At 27.0% G+C, this 19,959-nt stretch overlaps 4 protein-coding genes across 10 annotated transcripts; 2 read left to right on the top strand and 2 right to left on the bottom strand.

Annotated features, from left to right (window-relative positions):
* The first annotated feature begins 1,315 nt into the window (after window positions 1-1,315).
* LOC124428672 (Y+L amino acid transporter 2) lies at window positions 1,316-8,743 on the top strand. Of its 3 annotated transcripts, none has more exons than XR_006943250.1 (8): window positions 1,316-3,221; window positions 4,650-4,868; window positions 4,953-5,223; window positions 5,564-5,687; window positions 5,809-6,009; window positions 6,745-6,894; window positions 7,325-7,417; window positions 7,531-7,568. XR_006943250.1 is itself a non-coding variant. In XM_046973011.1 (8 exons), the coding sequence occupies exons 1-8, from the start codon at window positions 2,939-2,941 to the stop codon at window positions 7,590-7,592; spliced, it is 1,488 nt and encodes a 495-aa protein (XP_046828967.1). In that variant the 5' UTR covers window positions 1,321-2,938; the 3' UTR covers window positions 7,593-8,743. The 3 variants fall into 3 exon arrangements, 2 of the variants coding, with proteins under 2 accessions (XP_046828967.1, XP_046828968.1); XM_046973011.1 differs by having other exon boundaries at window positions 1,321-3,221; window positions 7,240-7,417; window positions 7,531-8,743; XM_046973012.1 differs by lacking the exon at window positions 1,316-3,221 and adding an exon at window positions 4,430-4,558 and having other exon boundaries at window positions 7,240-7,417; window positions 7,531-8,743.
* A 697-nt stretch (window positions 8,744-9,440) lies between these two features.
* Window positions 9,441-11,984, bottom strand: LOC124428721 (ubiquitin-conjugating enzyme E2Q-like protein CG4502). 2 transcript variants are annotated; one of them, XM_046973109.1, is made up of 4 exons: window positions 11,796-11,984; window positions 11,099-11,473; window positions 10,572-10,970; window positions 9,441-10,361 (listed from the first exon to the last, which is right to left on the bottom strand). In XM_046973109.1, exons 2-4 carry the CDS (start codon window positions 11,354-11,356, stop codon window positions 10,233-10,235), a joined length of 786 nt encoding a protein of 261 aa, XP_046829065.1. In that variant the 5' UTR covers window positions 11,357-11,473; window positions 11,796-11,984; the 3' UTR covers window positions 9,441-10,232. The 2 variants fall into 2 exon arrangements, with proteins under 2 accessions (XP_046829065.1, XP_046829064.1); XM_046973108.1 differs by having other exon boundaries at window positions 9,442-10,361; window positions 11,099-11,462; window positions 11,796-11,981.
* Window positions 11,820-13,813, bottom strand: LOC124428720 (transmembrane protein 231-like). Of its 3 annotated transcripts, XM_046973106.1 has the most exons (7): window positions 13,572-13,813; window positions 13,323-13,486; window positions 13,108-13,230; window positions 12,812-13,019; window positions 12,585-12,735; window positions 12,033-12,234; window positions 11,820-11,960 (listed from the first exon to the last, which is right to left on the bottom strand). In XM_046973106.1, the coding sequence occupies exons 1-7, from the start codon at window positions 13,708-13,710 to the stop codon at window positions 11,952-11,954; spliced, it is 996 nt and encodes a 331-aa protein (XP_046829062.1). In that variant the 5' UTR covers window positions 13,711-13,813; the 3' UTR covers window positions 11,820-11,951. The 3 variants fall into 3 exon arrangements, with proteins under 3 accessions (XP_046829062.1, XP_046829061.1, XP_046829063.1); XM_046973105.1 differs by lacking the exon at window positions 11,820-11,960 and having other exon boundaries at window positions 12,009-12,234; XM_046973107.1 differs by lacking the exon at window positions 11,820-11,960 and having other exon boundaries at window positions 12,009-12,234; window positions 13,323-13,497; window positions 13,572-13,694.
* A 378-nt stretch (window positions 13,814-14,191) lies between these two features.
* Window positions 14,192-19,656, top strand: LOC124428564 (transmembrane 9 superfamily member 2). Of its 2 annotated transcripts, none has more exons than XM_046972786.1 (15): window positions 14,192-14,524; window positions 14,998-15,065; window positions 15,194-15,287; window positions 15,361-15,496; window positions 15,576-15,697; window positions 15,859-15,982; window positions 16,098-16,237; window positions 16,325-16,501; window positions 16,825-16,969; window positions 17,102-17,279; window positions 17,444-17,603; window positions 17,703-17,854; window positions 17,937-18,048; window positions 18,126-18,297; window positions 18,394-19,656. In XM_046972786.1, exons 1-15 carry the CDS (start codon window positions 14,390-14,392, stop codon window positions 18,459-18,461), a joined length of 1,983 nt encoding a protein of 660 aa, XP_046828742.1. In that variant the 5' UTR covers window positions 14,192-14,389; the 3' UTR covers window positions 18,462-19,656. The 2 variants fall into 2 exon arrangements, with proteins under 2 accessions (XP_046828742.1, XP_046828741.1); XM_046972785.1 differs by having other exon boundaries at window positions 16,813-16,969.
* The last annotated feature ends 303 nt before the right edge of the window (window positions 19,657-19,959 follow it).

Below are 19,959 nucleotides of genomic sequence, written 5' to 3'. Positions count from 1 at the left end.
TTATTCTAAACTCAATTCTATTAGAAGATCGGCCGGTATTTCAGACCAAGCTTAAAAACAACCTTAACCAAATTAAACGCATGATTAAAAATTTCAACTTTTTATAAAGTAATAAAATAATAATTTAATAATATTTGAACATTGTTTAAATATACTATTCAAATTATTGTATCGCTCAAAACTTGAAAATTCATAAATTTAATTTATTTTTTATTCGACAGGTATAGATAATTATTAGTATTTTTTAAAATAAATAAAACAAAAAATTTCTTTTAATATAAACACTTTACAATTGCAAGATTTACTTGGTCAAATTTTCTCGTGTCGACTAATCTTTTAAGCAAACTAATGACGAGTTTCATATTTCATAGGATTATAAAATATAATCCAGTTTAGAGACGACCAGATAAACGCTACAAATCTGCCTCATTTCTACATCTCAAATTTGCAAATAGAGATAAAGTATCTTTCAAAAGCATTAATTTGCAAATTTGTAGTTTTCTATCTATATAGTTACGTAATTACATGTGTCAGATTTCGTTTTATACTAATTGTAACAGTGATAATATTTTTCTGCAAAGTCAAATGATAGTCTAACCGTGATATAGCTTCCGAGCATCTTAATTTTTAATTCAACAATTTATCATTTCTATTATTAAAACAAAATTCCAATTATAATTCAAATTTATGTAAATCTCGTTCACACGAAATGATAAAAAAAAAAAAAGAAAAAAAAACAAAACAAAAGAAAAATGATAATTCTCAATCATTATTCTTACCACGTAGTAGTATGAATAGATAACTTTTACAAAAATCAATGGACTTTATTTGTTTGTTTGCTGATAAGTTTTGTGGTGATCGACTCTTTTGGCATTAAACAAAATAATTCTAAACATACTTCTGCGGCCACGGAAGAAGAATAAAAGGGGGAGAAACGAGTAACGGAAGTTCTCAATGCAGTGGTTTGCAACCATTTTATTTTCCCATATCGAAAAAAAAAAAAAGACAATTAAATTAATATAGTTTAAGTATTATATATATATATATATATATATATATATATGTGTGTGTAATTACGTAACACAAAACATATTTCGCAACAATAACTTTTCATTCGTATTAAATGCATGAATTAAAGAATATTTGAATAAAAATATAGGATGACAAATTGAAAAGAAAAAAGATCAAAAAAGAAAATAAATTTGACTGATATTCTTATATGAAATACAGTTAACAAAATTACATACATTGTTTGACAACATTTCAAATTATTTAATACTTATCAAATTACTTAATGATAAGTTCGATATGAACGGAAGGATGATAGAAAGTTGTGCGTCACTGGGCACTCGCAACGGTCATTTCATAGGCGTAGTATATATGGAACTTGAAAAATAATCGTTGTACATTGTCAATCATCAGATTAAATATCGACGCCAATGTTACCAATGGGTGTCCCCAAGAAGACCATCGTTGAAGCGTTAACACGCAGTATTTCTAATCCCGTCAACGTATATGCTTCACGCGAAATTCACGAGAAATTCATTAAATCGTGAACATCCGGATAAACACCGGAAGATCACGATGTTTTTGATTATTGATTCGTTATATTTCCTTCGTAATCGAAAAAATCGATCTAATGTCTGTGAAAGGAATATTATATTTTCGATCATTTTATAGAAATTTGACTATAATAATCTATAGTTGTTGTATGTTTAGACATAAATATGTTTATACACAAATATTTTTGACTAAATAATAATAATAGTGCGATGGAAATTTTCGTGAAGTATAAATAAAAGTGAAGTTGTGTGTGGGGGATGAATAAAGATGGAAGGATTGATATGTTACTGCCGGAAGTGATGCACTAGCAACGTATTATTTTAATGCAATGCGCATTCAAAACTTATGTGATTTTCGAAAAAAATCCAATCGAGAATACGTTCTCTATTACGTTGAATAAATCAATTCTATTTGAAATATTTACATTCGTGGCAATTAAAATTATTCCTACGTGAATATCAAGTGTATGTACATATGTATTTCTGGAAAAATATACAGAAGTCCTGAGAAAATCGATACGGTGAATGCAGGGTACATATGGATATTGCATCACCTAATGTTTCAACGCGGGAAACTGTTTTATCTTTGAGATGTTTCTATCGAGAAAACTATTTCTTCGTAACAAATTCGTAAAAGAAAAAGAAATATATCCGATTCTATAGCTAATATTTACATACAATGTTTGTATTATCGTCGATAGATACTTCTGTTCTAAAAGGAAATAAAAAAAAAAAAAAAGTAGATAAGAAAATGAATATATAATAGTAACGAATATAATCATAATTCAACAATAAAAATCTATCTTTTATTTTTTCTTTTCCACTGATAAATGTATAAACTTTGATTAAGAATTATCTAAGTTTACAAAAAAGAAAAAAAAACTAACGTAATCTACAAAATAGAAATGAAAATAATGAAAATGCGGTGAAGGAAGAAATACGACTGAGATATGTCCGCGTCTCGAAGGGAAATAAGAACGCCGAGGTTATCCGAAAAAATCCGAATAGCGACGGAACTAAACGAAAGTAGGCAAGCGCGCATTTTTCATTTCGGCGGGGACTAATGAAGTAAGCCGAACGTTGACGTTCTTCGTTTCGGCGGTGACCAACGAAGTGAACCGAACGTTGGCTTTCTCCCCACCGATACTTACCTCCCACCCACCCAATACTTCCCCCCACCGTAAAGCTCGTCAGAACCACATGTGCGAAGAGCACGCGTTCGTTTCGTTTGTATGTACGTTTGAAAGAGGTATGGTCACAAGAATTCGAACCTTTGAGTGGGTCGTAACAAAACGACGTTGCCGAAAAAATTTTAATTTAATATTCTCTTATATATTGAATCATTTTCATTTGAAAATAATAAAAATCACCTAAAAATGCCGGACAAAGTAGCACCAGCCGAAAGGCAAGTGATGGTGCTTCATACTTCGAAAAAAAATATTTCCGAAGATAAGAATAAAGACAGTGGTGTGAAATTGAAAAAAGAATTAGGATTACTCGATGGCGTTGCAATAATCGTTGGTATCATTGTTGGTGCTGGCATTTTTGTTTCACCTAAAGGAGTTCTTACTAATAGTGGTAGCGTTGGCCAAGCTCTCATCGTTTGGATTTTCTCTGGTTTACTTTCACTTGTCGGTGCTCTCTGTTATGCCGAATTAGGTAAGTGAAAATTAATTTCTTTTTATTTAATATATTTTTCCGCGTCAAATCACTCATATGTTCTTCAGAAATTCGCACATATTGTATATGTCTAGATACACGTGGCCGCAAAACGTCGACTCTACTGCAGTCTAGTCGCGTTGCTATGACACGGACTATGGTGTAATGAATCTAGAACTATATTTTACATTATTGATAACCATATTTTTCACAAATTTCCAGCGATAAAAACGATACTGCATTATTAAAAATAATTTTTTCATTAATTATACATTTTCCAGAATAATGAGATCAACATTTAAATCATTATATTTAAATAAAGTTTATTTAAATAAATTAAATCGAATAAATTTCTTCCGAAAAATTTGTATTTGCATAATAAAAGAATAAAATATTATGGTCATTTATATTTACATATTATTATCTATAATCTATTATCTAATGCATAGTTGCATACATTATTTCATGTATAATAAAGTATTGATAAAAATTGTAAATATAATGACAAAACTAAAGATAATATTGGAAATACGTAGTAAATAGTTATATCATTCTAACTGTTTTTATGACATAGTGGTAAATGATAGAACTGTAAACTCTTGCATCATCTTATTGTAAGTTAAGGAAAACTAGTCCTCGTAAAAAAAAAATAAAAAAATATAACAAAAACTATTTCGACTAGTAATAATTGAGAAAAAAGTCATAATAATTCAATAATGATATCTTATAAAAAATATTGTGTTTGTTTATATAATTTTGTTATTTAATTATTATTATTGATATTTTATCATATATGTATACCTATATTTATGTATACCTATATATATATATATATTCGTTCTATATGCATATAGATCGCATAATTTATAAATTGCACCGGTTCACTCTCTCATCGATATAGATCGAAAATATTATATATCAGTTATGTTTACTAAAAGAGATAAGATATAAGAATATTTTTCTAATAATCTAAATAAATAATCATGAAATTTTTATTATCTATACATTATGGAATATAAACGATGTTATTATTATCCGAAAAAAATGTCGATAAATTATAAATCGAACGTCTACGAAGATAACAATAAATAATCTATATCTTAATTTCTTTTTAGATAAAAGTCTTCTCAACAGATTTATTAAAAAAAGAAAAAAAAAAGAAAGAAATAAAAAAAAAATCGTAAATTTACTATAACAACATGATAGATCTATTTCTTCAATGTTATCTTTAATCAAGAAATAACCGTTTATATAATTTATATAATTACGAGTTAACATTTTAACTGTTTCAACAAATATAATGATCACGCTCGACGCTTTCGATTTTACATTTTAATGTATGTTACTATACGCGTATATATTTATTATATGTACATAATCATGCCTAAATAAAACAGCAAATTTTATTTTCTTTTTCTTGTATTACAGGTACGATGATACCAAAATCGGGTGGTGACTATGCCTATATTAGCGATGCATTTGGGTCATTACCAGCTTTTCTTTATCTATGGGTTGCATTATTTATTCTCGTTCCAACCGGAAACGCTATCACTGCACTTACGTTTGCACAATACATTTTACAACCTGCTTGGCCAGGTTGTAAGCCACCATATGCAGCTGTAAGACTTCTTGCAGCAGTTGTTACATGTAAGATATAATAAAAAAATTAAAAAAAATGATCATCATCATCAACAGAAACAAAAAAATAACATTTTCTTTTATTATCTCCAGGCTTGTTAACTGCAATTAATTGTTATAATGTTAAATGGGCAACAAGGGTTCAGGATATATTTACTGGTACAAAGATCTTTGCCTTGATCATCATCATGGTTGCTGGTTTCTGGTGGCTTTGTACTGGTCATACAGATAATTTTCATCAACCAATGGCTGGAACAAATACGCAACCTGGTTATATCGCGCTTGCTATATATTCAGGATTATTTTCCTACTCTGGGTGGAATTATCTTAATTTTGTCACAGAGGAATTGAAAGATCCTTACAAGTAAATACATATATATATATATATATATATATATATATATATATATATATACATATATATATGTATGTTTGTATGTATGTATGTATGTATGTATGTATGTATGTATGTATGTATGTATGTATGTATGTATGTATGTATGTATGTATGTATGTATGTATGTATGTATGTATGTATATTTACGATTACCATATGCTACGAATTTTTTTTTTCAACTTAATTTTCGACTTTGCTGATAATCTGATAATTAATTAATATTATTTAACAAATTTATAAAGTTTTACAGCAATATAAAAATATGTTTAATCTTTATCTTATTTATATATTTACTTGAATATTACAGAAATCTTCCAAAAGCAATATGCATATCTTTGCCATTGGTGACAGTGATTTATGTCTTAGCAAACGTTGCATACTTCGTTGTCTTGACGCAAGATGAGATACTTGCATCGAACGCAGTCGCTGTTGTAAGTTTCATTTACATTAAACATCCGACTAATTGATTTTTAATTGTTTAATTAATTAATTCAATATTTGGAAAACAAAGACTTTAATTTTTTTATTACGATACGATTATTTTTTTCTCAGACTTTTGGTGATAAATTATTAGGAGTAATGTCATGGATCATGCCGTTTTTCGTAGCATGTTCAACATTCGGTGCATTAAACGGTGCAATCTTCGCTTCTTCAAGATTATTTTTCGTTGGGGCACGTAACGGTCATTTGCCTACTGCCATAGCACTCATTAATGTACAAAATTTGACACCAATGCCTTCCCTTATATTTCTGGTAAGTATTTTTCTTCGATTTTAACAAAAATTTTAACGAAACAATTGGTACATTGTTATGTAAAAAAAAGAACAATTATCAACTTTATATATAGTAATAACAATTAAAACAATAATTTTAATACGTTATTAATGGTAAATATGTAATTAATATTAAATTAAAAATCAATTCACAGTTTCAATATCATTAATTTTTATTATTAATTAATGAAATAGTAATACCATTATTATCTAAGTAACACATAAGACATTCGAGATTTCAACTATCATCTTGTTTTGCGATACGTTAATTGGTAGTAATAAATTGGATCTTTCATGTCGCTGACCGTGTCTTTAATGATAGACGGCGGAAGTCTCCTTTTCGTCTTTGTTCCTTCGTTTGTGAGAATGTAATTTGACCTGAATGACCTAGAGGTCGACTCTAACGTTTTAATGCTGCATTGATATATATAGTATTAAAGAGACGAGTCCAAACAAATGTGAATAAATATCAATTTGTTTCTTATATAGGTATTATATGTATATATGCGTATACATACATACATACATATATATATATATATACATATATGTATATATGTATGTATATATATTATGTCTTATGATAAATAACACAAATGATATTAATTATAAATTTGGTAAAAATTTAATCACACCTGTAGACACGAGAGAACAATTTTTCTGTACTTGATCGCAAACTCCAATTTAAACGTTAAACTGTAATTTCCGTTTCTAGTGCATTATCACCCTGGCACTTCTGATCATAGAGGATGTCTATGTGCTGATCAATTATGTTAGCTTCGTTGAAGCACTGTTCACCACGCTCTCAGTATCTGGCCTCCTGTGGCTACGTTACAAAAGGCCCGATCTTCATCGACCGATAAAGGTATTCCATTTGATAATTAATTTTTTAATATGTTATAATTAATTTACATATTATTTAAAATTAAAGTAATTAATTTTCTTTGTAATTGAACTTATTAGTCTCACTTAATGTTTCTAACTGGAAATATTTGTTCTTCCATTCTAATATAAAAAATTTCCGATATACTATATAATCATTTTTTTATGTAATTATATTTTGTTTTCAAGATATTCCAGTTAAAAACGTTAAACAGTTTATTTCATATAAGTATCATTAATATGAAATTTGTTATTATACTATTATCCATAATAATATACAAGTTCGTATGGGCGCGCGTGTTATTTCTTATTTTTTTTTTTTCTTTAGGTATCTATAGCTTTACCCGTAATTTTCTTCATAATTTGTACATTTTTGGTTATTCTTCCTTGCTACGTTTCACCATGGGAAGTAGGAGTAGGAATAATTATTATTTTATCTGGAATTCCTGTATATTCGATTTTCATATACTGGGAAAACAAACCAATTTGGCTAGTGTCAGCTTCACGTAAGTATTGCTCAATCAATTTATAGTTATATATAAAAATGTGATATTAAATATATAGAATTAAAATTTCATTGGATTTTAATACATCATTAAAATAAATTATTGACTTTTAGATGATTTTAACATGTTTTGCGCGAAACTTTTTTTGTGCGTACAAGAAGAGAAGAATGATTGAAAAGGTAAGTGCATTTTATGGTCTTCTCTAGACAATGCAAATATATATATTTATAAACGATAAACTGATCTAAAGGAGCAATATTTCTTTTTTGTATGCAATAATTATTATATTAATGGAAGTTCCTCTTGGCCATAATAATTAATGATATATAAAATATAATGAATGATTATGAGTGAATGAAGTTAATTATGAATATTTTATAAATATATATATATCAAGTGTCAATGATGCTTCCAAAATACTGCCAAATTTGTAAAATTTAGAAATTGTTGAAAAGATTTTTTATTTTAACGTTATTTAATTAGGCAAGAAAAGAAAAATAAAAACTACATTATTTAAATCGTTTATATGAATGTGAGGCGATTTCTTATACTTTTATGCAAAAATAACTTTTTCATGCATTATTTAATGTATCTTGAAATGTTTTGCATATAGTTAAAGTATTTAATAACGCATTAAAATATTTAATATTATATATTACGTGCAAACGCGATTGATGATAAATTTTGCTTAATCATATATAATTGTACATATAACAATCAATTGAATAATGTATAATCTATTCTTTTGCTAAAGATAATTAAGATATATATATATATATATATATATATATATATATATATAAATTTTTTACACAAAATAATAATTGTAAATATTACATCATCAGCCTTTGCGAGTCAATTATGTTTTGTCTATTTATATTTAATTAAATGTATTCGATATATAAATGAATATTATGTTAATAATTAATATATATATATATATGTATATATATGTGTATATATATATATATATATATATATTGCGTGCGTCCATGTGTGTGGGTATATGAGTGTGTGTATGTATAAATGAGATAGTTGGTATAAAAAGTCAAATAAATGTATAAGCGTTATTTTTTAATATTTCTTTTTTTTTCCTTTTGGTTGTGTATTTATACTCATTTTTAATATAATTCAATTGTAATATACATAATCCAGAGCAAATAGAATAAAATCACTTTTTTCAACTCCTTTTCTATCGCCGACACATGTGTGATCGATTGCTAAATTCTCTTTTTTTTATACTAATGGAATATGTAATATTTCCAACATCAATTTTTATGTATGCCACCCATGTTCATCTAACAGTAAAGACAAACTTGTATAAAATGTGTTCTCTTTATCTATTTCTCTCTCTCTCTCTCCCTCTCTCTCTCTATATATATATATATTGTGTGTATATATATATATATATATATATATATATATATATATATATATATATATATATATATATATTATGTTTAAATACATTGAGAATCACCATTTCTTAAATGTTTGCATTAGAATTTATATATTTGGCAATTTTCAAATTTCTTTTTTTTTTTGGCTTTTTTATAATATAACAAATTGCACGTGATAATTGTATATTTCCAAAAATGTCGAACCTTTCGAATTTTTTATATGAAAGTTCTTATTTGGCACGTATACAGTATTTATATTATCGTTCCATAATCAGCCAAATGTTTGAAAAATTGGTACCGATATAATGTATCCCAGAAAAATTCAATATTTTCTATTAATATTTACCGAAGTTGAAAAAATTTCTTTAAAGATATATTGTATGTATATAAGTATGTATGTATATAACAGAATTTTCTAAAATCTGTGCAGTTTTAACAACAAAATCTACAAATATATATTATCACATATATATATATATATATATATATATATATATATATATATATATATATATATATAAAATATTCTCTATAATACTTTTAATATTGGGAAAAATCGAAGAAGAAAAAGTTCAATAAACAGTTATTTAAAATATAATTTCTCAAAATTGAGATTATACTAAAAATTAATTGAAAATATTTCTTTCTCTTTCTCTCTAACGACAAAGATTAAAAAAAAAAAGAAAAGAACAACATTTCATTTGAAAGATGTATCAACGAATAACACATTATACGTAAATATTCTAATGTTTCTTTTTTTTTATATATGTATAGATATATATATATATTTTTTCCTTCTGTTTTTAAATATATTTGTACGATCATTCTATATAACTAGTACATAAATAGAGAAATCGACATGTAAAAACGGTGATTTTAATTTGACTTTTATGAAGAACATCGTACGCTCGTTCTAAGTTAGTGTGGGAAAATATATATTATCCAATAAATATGTATAATAACTGCGTGATTATAGTATTTTTCGTAAGAAAAACACAATAATCAAAAATGCTAGATTTTCTCAAATCATGATCCAGCACGATAATAATTCAATATAATGTACACGATATTCTCTCATTAAATTATTTACAAAAGATGCACATTTATAACAAAACTCTATCAAAAAAAATTATAGATAATGGTGCATCACACATTTTGTTCAATTATTTCGAACGTATCGATTGAAAAAAAAAAGAAAAAATATAAACAAGAAAAATCGGCCTTCCCTAAACTTCTTCGATCTTTTATATCATTCGATAAAAATTTCTTATCCAATATCTTCGAAAACTCGATAATCGTACAACTACGATCTGAATAGAACAATTTGATAAATATAATAAACTCAACGTAAGAACGTTGAAAATAGAACCGACTAAATGATTGAGATGATTATTACCCGATTGAGATCATTAAAATCAGCCTTCTGCAAGTGGAGGCGTAACCCAACCATATTTCTCGTGAGTTTTAACGAGATTTCGAAAAGATTCTTCAGCGGATCGCCGATTGAATTCTTTATTGGTCTTTGGTTTTCTAGCAACGCGTCCCTAGAAAATTTAATCTGTAGTTTAACATGCTCGAAAAAGGAATAAAAAAAAAAAAAAAAGAAAAAGAAAAGAAAAATAAGAAATAAAAAAAAGAATAATTAAATAATGAACTAACACGCAGAGTAGTACCGTATATTTTATCAAACATTAAAAGTATATACATTAAAAATATACGTGCGAAGAAAAGATACATGTGAATTATTTCCTCACCTGTCCCTTAACGATACTGGCAGCAAACTGCGTGATAACAGCTTCGATAGTGTATGCACTGGCCCATCCTCTAGGTGTTAAAAGTTCCATACAAATAGCCCCACCTTCCATGACAAAACCTTTTTCAATTCTCGGCGAGATTACTCTCATGAAAGGTGGCGCGAAAGGAAAATTTTCTGGAAAGACTACGTGAAGAAGTATATAGGGTATCTCGAGTTCCCGCATGTCAGCAGCTAGCTCGCTTTCTGGGTCGATTTTGTGAAGTCTCACATGCCACTCAAATAGATTGTCATTGATGAGCTCGGCGGTAAAAGTTGCATCTCGGCGATGTTGAGTTCTTTGAATCTCACTGAGTTCTTTCATCAAACGACGTAATCTAACTTTCTCTGGGATGTTACCCTATAAATTTATTATGAGATCAAATGAACAAAAATTCTTTCCTTAGTAGTGAGATTTGTGATCAGTTTAAATATCTTCAAAGAACTATGATCTTTGGTTAAAAGTAAATCAAATATAAAATGAATTACCTGAGAGGAAGTACTGGAAGACTTCTTTGTTTTGAAAAAGCAACTACCATGTGCGGTATGACTGCTGCCTGGATTTTCAGGCATGGAACCATCAGACGGCGTGACCGCATCAGGCCGATGATGATGACGATTAAGTAATCGTCTGGAAGGCGAATTTGTCGAGCTATCACTTCCACCTTCTTGTTCAGCAAGCTTCTCCGATGATCGGAATAATTTCCGAAAGGCAGCAACTACTTTCTCCTTCGATCTCGTAGACATGACTTGAACTGTCACGATTGATATAAAAATGTTTCTTTTTCGAATCGTTCGTCCCTGCCGTCTTTGATATCGTCGATTCAAAAGGATATCTTATCCAATAACGGTCCTACAATAAATCTAAGCTGGTATAAAGTGTATCGCAAAATTGTCAAACAAAATTATTCGAAAATCAACAGGAATTTCATTTGAAACGTGTCCTTAATACTTTGTATAAATATTTTGTAATACAATATAATCGGCAAAGTGAACGCTTTGTTTTAATAAATTGATTAAAAAATTTTAAGTGTTAACTGAGAACATCCATGCAAACAAAAGAAATCTATTATAAAACACAAGAAAAGCGTAATGTCTTTAAAATGTAAAAAAAGAAAAAGAAAAAAAAAGAAAAACTAAAGAGAGAAAAAAATGATAATAAAATTAATTATACAAATATTATCACCTTTTTCAATAATATTATCTTCGTTTAACATAATGCGTAACGAGTCGCATATCTTCGTCATTCATGATCCATTTTTTCTACGATTCGCCGCCGGTCAAATTCGTAACAACGTGAATCTCTTCTTTGTAAGGTTTCAGAATCACTCACTCGCTCACTTTATTCTCCCTATACAAAAGAAATGGAGAGTAGATAATGTGGAGTAGTAAGTAACGCTTAACATATAGGAATTATACTGACTACGGTGTATACGTATTTGCGAATGGAACAAACGAGTGACATACGCGGTACAGCGCAATCTCCACCCTCATTGAACAGAGTAGGACGCCTTGTTGAGATATGGATGAATGTCTGGAAGGGTTGACATAGTCGGTAATGTTGCTTCGTGCCAAAAGAAACGCCTAGACTCCCTAATATCGATCCATTCAAAGCGCCTCTTTCGCTGTCAAAAAAACAAATAAAACAAACTTATATTCATTTTCAATAATATTCATTGTATTATACGTTCATTTTATTTTTTATGTGTGTATATATGTGTGTATATATAAAATATACAAAAAGATATTCATTCAAAAAAAATTATAACAAACGTTGGTTTCTTAATTAATCGGCTACGTTCATGGCGCTAAATTACGAAATTGCCGAAATGCGAATGTGTGTATTTAATATTATTATCTTTTTTATTTAACTTTCCACGGCACTACAATGTACGAATTTAAATATCGGTTTGAGAATAAAAATGTTAGAATATAATTAGTTAAATAAACAAATACGATAAAACATGATATATACTGTATCCATGCCCATTTCAATTCTTCCCACAAATTAGGTTGATAATATATTAAATGATCTTTGTAATGTAATTCTCCTTGGATTGTAATCATATCTTCCTTTGAAAATCCCGATTGAGTAATTACATGGCTGTTAGTAATTTCAGCTGAAACTAATTGATTACAAAAATATATAAATTCGTTCATAAGTTTTATAGTTTTGAACACAAAATAAAATATAATGCTTACACTTTTTATTAACACTTTGAGATAGCAATTGCAGCAATGTTCGGTCTGACAACTCTATACTATGATTATATGCCTCATATAAATGATCGCTATGAAGAATGCCTCTCTGTTTTAATTCCAAATCGGCAATAAAATAAATCTTTTGTTCATCTTGATGTAATGTATGATCAAATATTGCTAATGATTGAATAGAGCTTTCAAAAATTTGCTATTAAAAAAAAGAATATTTATCAAAAAAGATATATTTTACATTGATGTATAATAAACAATATGTATTAACTTAACTAATGTCTTACCTTTAATTTAAAATCAAAAAATAAAAAAAACCTTATGTTCTTAATAGGTGAATCTGTATAAAACTGAGCTTCAAACTTTAATATATCTTTCTTCCCATCATTGTTTGTATCTATTTCTTGTACCTTAAATATATATATTTATAATATACATATAATTATTATACATATATATATGTATATAAAGTAGATAAATTAAAAAATATTAAAATAGAAACCTTTATGATTAAACAATCATCAGAAATATTATTCTCTTTGTAGCTAGTAAAGGTAGAACAAACTATCGGGGCCATTTCTATGCCTCTCTCCATTAGTAATAAATATTTATATTGAAAAGATATGTCTGGTGTTTCTGCATGAGTTTTTGTTTTTATCCAAAATCCTAAAAGCAAACTAATCTTGATATTCTTTTCAATTTTAATGTTCTAATAAAGCAAAAATCAATAATGTTATATTAAAATTTATACCTCCTGTATTAAACATTAGAAAGAACGGAGTAATTATTGACATCATAACCAATAATAACACAATTAAAGAGCTTAAAGAATATATTCTAGCTCTATATTTATAATAAATAGAATTCGAAAATATTTCAATCGCAGTCATATCGGATCTCAGTGTTTTGTTAATATTTATTCGTTGCTTTGGTAACAATCATCGACAAGAGTCTAGTCGTTGAGTGAGAAACGCCATCTTGTATAATAAATACCTGAAATAAAGTTCATATTCTTATTGTTAGATGGAAATTTAGATTAATTATTATTAATTTTCAATTATATTAACATTTATATATTAAATTTTTTAAATTAATATATAAATATTAAATTAAATTTACTCGATTTGTTCTCCAAAAGAGATTTTCACAAAAAATTAATTTCTATCTTTTATTATTATTATTATTATAATTCGATCGACAGTTTTATTTTACTTTTAATCATTTAATCTATGCATTAAATTTTTTTATGTCATTAGAAACAAATTTTTTATTTGAATACAATTTTTATTTTGTTTTAATAAATTGTTAAAAAAAGCATCATAAATTGGCGGGAAATTTGAACGATGTTAGTTCACGAAGAATTTTTAGATCGTGTGAGTGCATGACGTGTCATGGCACCTTTCGAGATTTGATGTTCGTTGCGATATAATGTTCCATGCGATTGACAAACGTATGTAACGGAGTTACAGGACGGGAATTATTATGAAGTATTGCGAGTATTTATTTGATGTAGTATCCAAAATACGTTTTTAGTAGACAATAGATACTTTATATTAAAAGTGAATAATAATGGCGAGAATATTATCATCGATATGGCTGTTGTGTACGCTCTACGTAGTTACTGAAATATCAGCATTTTACTTGCCCGGTTTAGCACCAGTAAATTTTTGTAAAACTGATGATGATTCTTCGAAAAATTGTAAGGTATATTATCCTTTTATTAATTTCTCGATGCAAAAAAACTGAAATAACATTGAACATTTTTTCTACGTATATTTGGTTAAGATCGTCTATTTGCGTTTTATAAAAATACTTTGTTCTAATGTTGAGTATCTTATCTCTTCGATTCACCGAATTATATTTCTTACTATTCGAGATATTTATGTAGTAATAGAAATAAATCTAAACAATGTATTCGTGAAATCGTTTTTCAATTATTATTATTATTATTATTACTATACTCTTAACATTATTTTTCTTATTAAATAAATGGCACTTAATATCATTATAATTTTATTTTTGATAGAGAGTTAATGCATTAGCTTAATGTTTCAAGTAAAATTTAATAACAATTATAACAATTTAATAATGAAATAAATATTAAATATTTTTATTGTATATTTTACATCACTTTTATAATTAATACAATCTTTGATACAATTCTTTTTTTTTTTTAGTCTGAAATCAAATTATATGTTAATCGCCTGAATACTGAGAAATATGTTATACCTTATGAATATGATCGGTAAGTAAAATAAAAAACTTTCATTTCATTTCTAGATATTATATATTACTATGTATTGTTTAGATAAATTGTGAAAAAATCTCTTTCATTTTTATCATATCTTTTTAATAACAAATTTTCTTTATTAGTTTTGACTTTTGCACTGCGGAGAAAGAAGAATCTCCAGTTGAAAATTTAGGGCAAGTAGTCTTTGGAGAACGGATTCGCCCTTCTCCATACAAGGTAAATGAATAAATGTAATTATTTTAAACTGCAATAAATATAATATTTAATATAATTTATATATTTCTTGCAGTTGAAATTCTTGGAATCAGTCAATTGTCAGAAAGCATGTAAAAAAGTTTATAAAGGAGGAGATGAAGCTTCAGAAAAAAAGTTGCAATTCCTTAAAAAAGGAATAGCACTTAATTATCAACATCATTGGATCATTGGTAAATATCACTACAATGAGAAATTTATTATTATTAATATTATTATATTATTACTTAATTTCATCTTTTTATTTGATAGATAATATGCCAGTCACATGGTGTTATCAAATACAAGATGAAAAACAATATTGTAGTACTGGTTTTCCAATGGGCTGTTTTACAAAGGAAGCTCGTTCTCAACAGGATGCCTGTAGCATTAATGTATGCATGATTAAAAATAGTTAGATTTAAAAAAATTCATTTAATAATGTTAGATAACAACTTATTTTATATATATTTAGATTCATTTAATAATTTACATATTTCTTATATATATATATATATATTATACTTAAAAGTACTTCTGATATTCTTGTTATTAGGGTCCATATCACAATCCAAAAACATATTATTTATTCAACCACGTAGATCTTAACATAACATACCACAGTGGAGTCAAAGAAGAATGGGGAACAAGTTTCAAAGCAAATGGTGGTCGTATTATCTGTAAGTATTTGTAATATCTTTATTGATATAATATAGCATAATTTTAATGAGAGGAAAAAAGAATATGTTCCCTTTCGATTATAAATAAATTAAAAAAAAATTTCTTTTCTATTAGCTGTAAAAGTTATTCCTCGTAGTATTAAACACGACAATGTCCTAACTTGTACTGGCAAAAAAGCCATGGAATTACCATATGGTGATCTTCCTCCTGATCGAACATTGGAAATAACATATACATATTCTGTAACATTTTCCGTAAGTTTTCTTAACTACGTTATTATAGAAAAAATAGAAATTGTTAATTATAATTTTATTGCTACTTACAAAATGTTCTAATTACAGCAAGACAATACAATCAAATGGTCATCCAGGTGGGATTATATATTAGAATCAATGCCACATACAAATATACAATGGCTTAGTATCCTGAATTCATTAATTATTGTCTTATTTTTATCTGGAATGGTGGCAATGATAATGCTTCGTACATTGCACAAGGATATTGTGAGATATAATCAGGTACATATATATATATATATATATATATATATATATATATATATACACAAGATTGTGACAATCAGATACATTAGGACAATGTTTTTAAGATTTTATTGAAATGTAATAATTTACATTGTTAAAGTGATTATTATAATTCACATAATTCACTTCCCTGGAAAACCTTCACTTTGTTTTCTTTCTGTTTTGTTTTTTTTCCTGTTGTTCTCTTCTTTTCTTTTTTTTTCTTACTCGTTCGAAAGTGAAAGGTTCCAATATTATATTATTATATGAAATGATGATATTTTTACGTTTATGTTGCGATAATGCAGGCCTACTTCCAGATAGAGTCAGGAGAGGATGCACAGGAAGAATTTGGATGGAAACTAGTACATGGTGATGTCTTCCGACCACCACGTAAAGGAATGTTATTTTCAGTTTTACTTGGTTCGGGTACACAAGTCTTTTTCATGACTCTTGTTACACTAGGTGAATAATTCAATGATTTTATATATGAAATTAACTTATAATTTGTATATTATTAAAATAAAAAAATAATGAACTTCTCTAATTTCCTTTTTCAAAATTAATTAGCTGATGTATTGTTTCGATTGATTACAGCATTTGCTTGTTTTGGTTTTCTCTCTCCTGCTAATAGAGGAGCATTGATGACATGTGCAATGGTATTATATGTATGTCTTGGAACCTCAGCTGGTTATGTAGCTGCTCGAATTTATAAAAGTTTTGGTGGAGAAAAATGGAAATCTAATGTATTGCTTACATCAATGCTAAGTCCTGGGTAAAAAAAAAAATGACTTTATCTATGGAAAGAAAATTTTTTATATTAAACCTCTATTCTAATTATTTGATTTATTCGTGCGCGCATGTGTACGTGTGTGCATGCGTGTATTTATATATTTTTATATATATTTGTATATATATATATTTTTTATATAATTTCAGACTTGTCTTCGGTTTATTTTTTATAATGAACTTAATTTTTTGGGGAAAAGGCAGTTCAGCTGCAGTACCATTCAGTACTCTCGTTGCTCTTTTAGCATTATGGTTTGGAGTTTCCGTTCCATTAACATTTATTGGAGCTTATTTCGGATTTAAGAAAAGGGTAAATATATATAAAAAAAATATATTAAATTGCATATAAACATAAAAATTAAAACGAATCCGATACTTACAAGTTCTCACTTAATATTTATAATTATAGTCACTGGAACATCCAGTAAGAACTAATCAAATACCAAGACAAATACCAGAGCAAAATTTTTATACACAACCAATACCTGGCGTAATAATGGGTGGTGTTTTCCCTTTTGGATGTATATTTATTCAGTTATTTTTTATTCTTAACTCACTTTGGTAATTAATATTTTACAGCTTATTATTAATTATTCAAATAATAGAATTCACATAAAATCTCTATATTTTTATTTTTTTTTAGGTCTAGCCAAGTGTATTACATGTTTGGATTCCTTTTCCTAGTATTTTTAATACTTGTGATTACGTGCTCTGAAACTACTATCTTACTATGTTATTTTCATCTTTGTGCAGAGGTATTTCACACGTATTCAAGCTTATGATTTTATAATATATTTTTTTCTACTATACAATAGAAATTTTTTTTATATAGGATTACCATTGGTGGTGGCGCAGCTTTTTAACATCAGGATTTACAGCATTTTATTTGTTAATTTACTGCATACATTTCTTCATGACAAAATTAGATATTGAAGATGCCACATCCACGTTCCTTTATTTTGGATATACTTTAATTATGGTCTATCTATTCTTTCTTCTGACAGGTAAATATTCATTAATTATATATTATTATTATAATATAATAACAAATATGTTTAAATATTTTAATAATGAAAATGATTTTATTCATGTTACCATAGGTTCAATAGGTTTCTTTGCTTGCTTCTGGTTTGTGCGTAAGATCTACAGTGTTGTAAAAGTTGACTAATTGGACAGTTAGTAACCAAAAGTATAAATATAAAATGATTGTGGTACAACAAGATAAAATGATTGAATAAGATGAAATGAATGATAACAAGAATGTCCGATAGTACAATGACCATTTGTTATTCATATATAACTTATGTTCAAGTTATTCAAATCCTCTTATTTCAAATATTATTGTGTAAAAAATAACATTTATCTTACAATATAATATTTGACTAAGATTTCATTCATAATTTCATAAGATAATTTAGATACGAAAATATCCAAGAATAGAAATCGACTATCGACCATTCTTCTTAATAAATTTTATATAACAAATATTGGGATGCGAGCAAGCTTGCACGCACACCGCGCTCCGTATGAGTGTAATCTAATATTATGATATTGCGTTTGAAAAAATTTTTTAGTAGTGTATCAATTAATTTATCAGAATATGTCTGTGAAGATAATATTACCTACAGTATTTGGCCTACACAAAACTAAGAAACAAAGTAAAATACAGGTACCACTGTTATGTTTCCAATACATTGTACTTTTTCAATTTATTATTGTATTAATATTATTAGAATGATTTTTAGTTGCTACAAATATCAACAAGCAAAATAATATTAATTCTATTTAAATATTTATCGCGAGAAATATACCTTAATAAAATAAAAGATACTTTTTTTTCATCATTTCAAGCTATAAAGTTAATATTAAATTTGAGAAGTTGCTATAATAAAAATGTCTCTATTTGAAAACAAAAAAAAATGTAAACGATTTTTCTTTTCTTATTAATAGTATTTATAATTTGGAACTATTTTATTAGTATAATCAATATGCACATTATTACAATAATTTTGTAAATTAAAGCCATTTAAATATTAGTATTAATGATGTTATTGATATGAATAAAGATATCAAATAAGTTTATGTACATATTCCATTAAAACCGAACAAATAAACTTTTGATGTTAATAGTATTAGAAGCATATAAATACGTGTATGTGTGTGTGTGAGCATGTATATATATATATATATATATATATATATACATATATATGTGTGTGTGTATAACTTGAAGTAAAGAATGGTATCAATTATTAGCCAAATGTATCACTTTCTGAACACATGTATATTTTGTAAAGTATTACTTATTGTTTATATCTCATCTACAGGTAAATAACAATCTCCCAATTGGTATACTGTAAAAAGTAAGCGGTAAAGATACTTCATGTCCTATCGTGTTTTACATTTATTGATAATTTTACACATGTCACATTATGGAATATTGAATATTATTATATATACAATGTGTGTTTTTCCTGCACGACTATTTGGCAGGTACAACAACACTAGTGTTTTTCATATTCTACTACCACATTTTGTAGTGATAGGGTCATAATCCATTAACTTTGAGTTAAAGTTAAGGCAAACAAGAAAGTGGATATTATAGAAAGAAACTTTTTTCTTTTTTTTTTTGTGTGTCTGTTTCCACATTCACATTTTTAATCAAT

The sequence above is a fragment of the Vespa crabro genome, chromosome 13 (genome assembly GCF_910589235.1).
Source record: "Vespa crabro chromosome 13, iyVesCrab1.2, whole genome shotgun sequence".
Classification (NCBI taxonomy): Eukaryota; Metazoa; Arthropoda; class Insecta; order Hymenoptera; family Vespidae; genus Vespa; species Vespa crabro.
Note: the sequence above shows the minus strand (reverse complement) of the source record. Positions and strands in the feature narration are given on the sequence as shown.

Coding starts and splice junctions, on each gene's coding strand:
- LOC124428672 (XM_046973011.1), top strand. CDS start 2,939: ATGCCGGACAAAGTAGCACCAGCCGAAAGGCAAGTGATGGTGCTTCAT. Junction 5,224..5,563: donor GAATTGAAAGATCCTTACAA/GTAAATACATAT, acceptor TGAATATTACAG/AAATCTTCCAAAAGCAATAT. Junction 7,418..7,530: donor TTGGCTAGTGTCAGCTTCAC/GTAAGTATTGCT, acceptor ATTGACTTTTAG/ATGATTTTAACATGTTTTGC.
- LOC124428721 (XM_046973109.1), bottom strand. CDS start 11,356: ATGTCTACGAGATCGAAGGAGAAAGTAGTTGCTGCCTTTCGGAAATTA. Junction 10,971..11,098: donor CTTCCAGTACTTCCTCTCAG/GTAATTCATTTT, acceptor ATAAATTTATAG/GGTAACATCCCAGAGAAAGT. Junction 10,362..10,571: donor CCAGTATCGTTAAGGGACAG/GTGAGGAAATAA, acceptor TAAATTTTCTAG/GGACGCGTTGCTAGAAAACC.
- LOC124428720 (XM_046973105.1), bottom strand. CDS start 13,710: ATGACTGCGATTGAAATATTTTCGAATTCTATTTATTATAAATATAGA. Junction 12,736..12,811: donor TCAAAGTGTTAATAAAAAGT/GTAAGCATTATA, acceptor GTAATCAATTAG/TTTCAGCTGAAATTACTAAC. Junction 12,235..12,584: donor TTGAAATGGGCATGGATACA/GTATATATCATG, acceptor TTTTTTTGACAG/CGAAAGAGGCGCTTTGAATG.
- LOC124428564 (XM_046972785.1), top strand. CDS start 14,390: ATGGCGAGAATATTATCATCGATATGGCTGTTGTGTACGCTCTACGTA. Junction 14,525..14,997: donor ATTCTTCGAAAAATTGTAAG/GTATATTATCCT, acceptor TTTTTTTTTTAG/TCTGAAATCAAATTATATGT. Junction 15,983..16,097: donor AAATGGTGGTCGTATTATCT/GTAAGTATTTGT, acceptor CTTTTCTATTAG/CTGTAAAAGTTATTCCTCGT.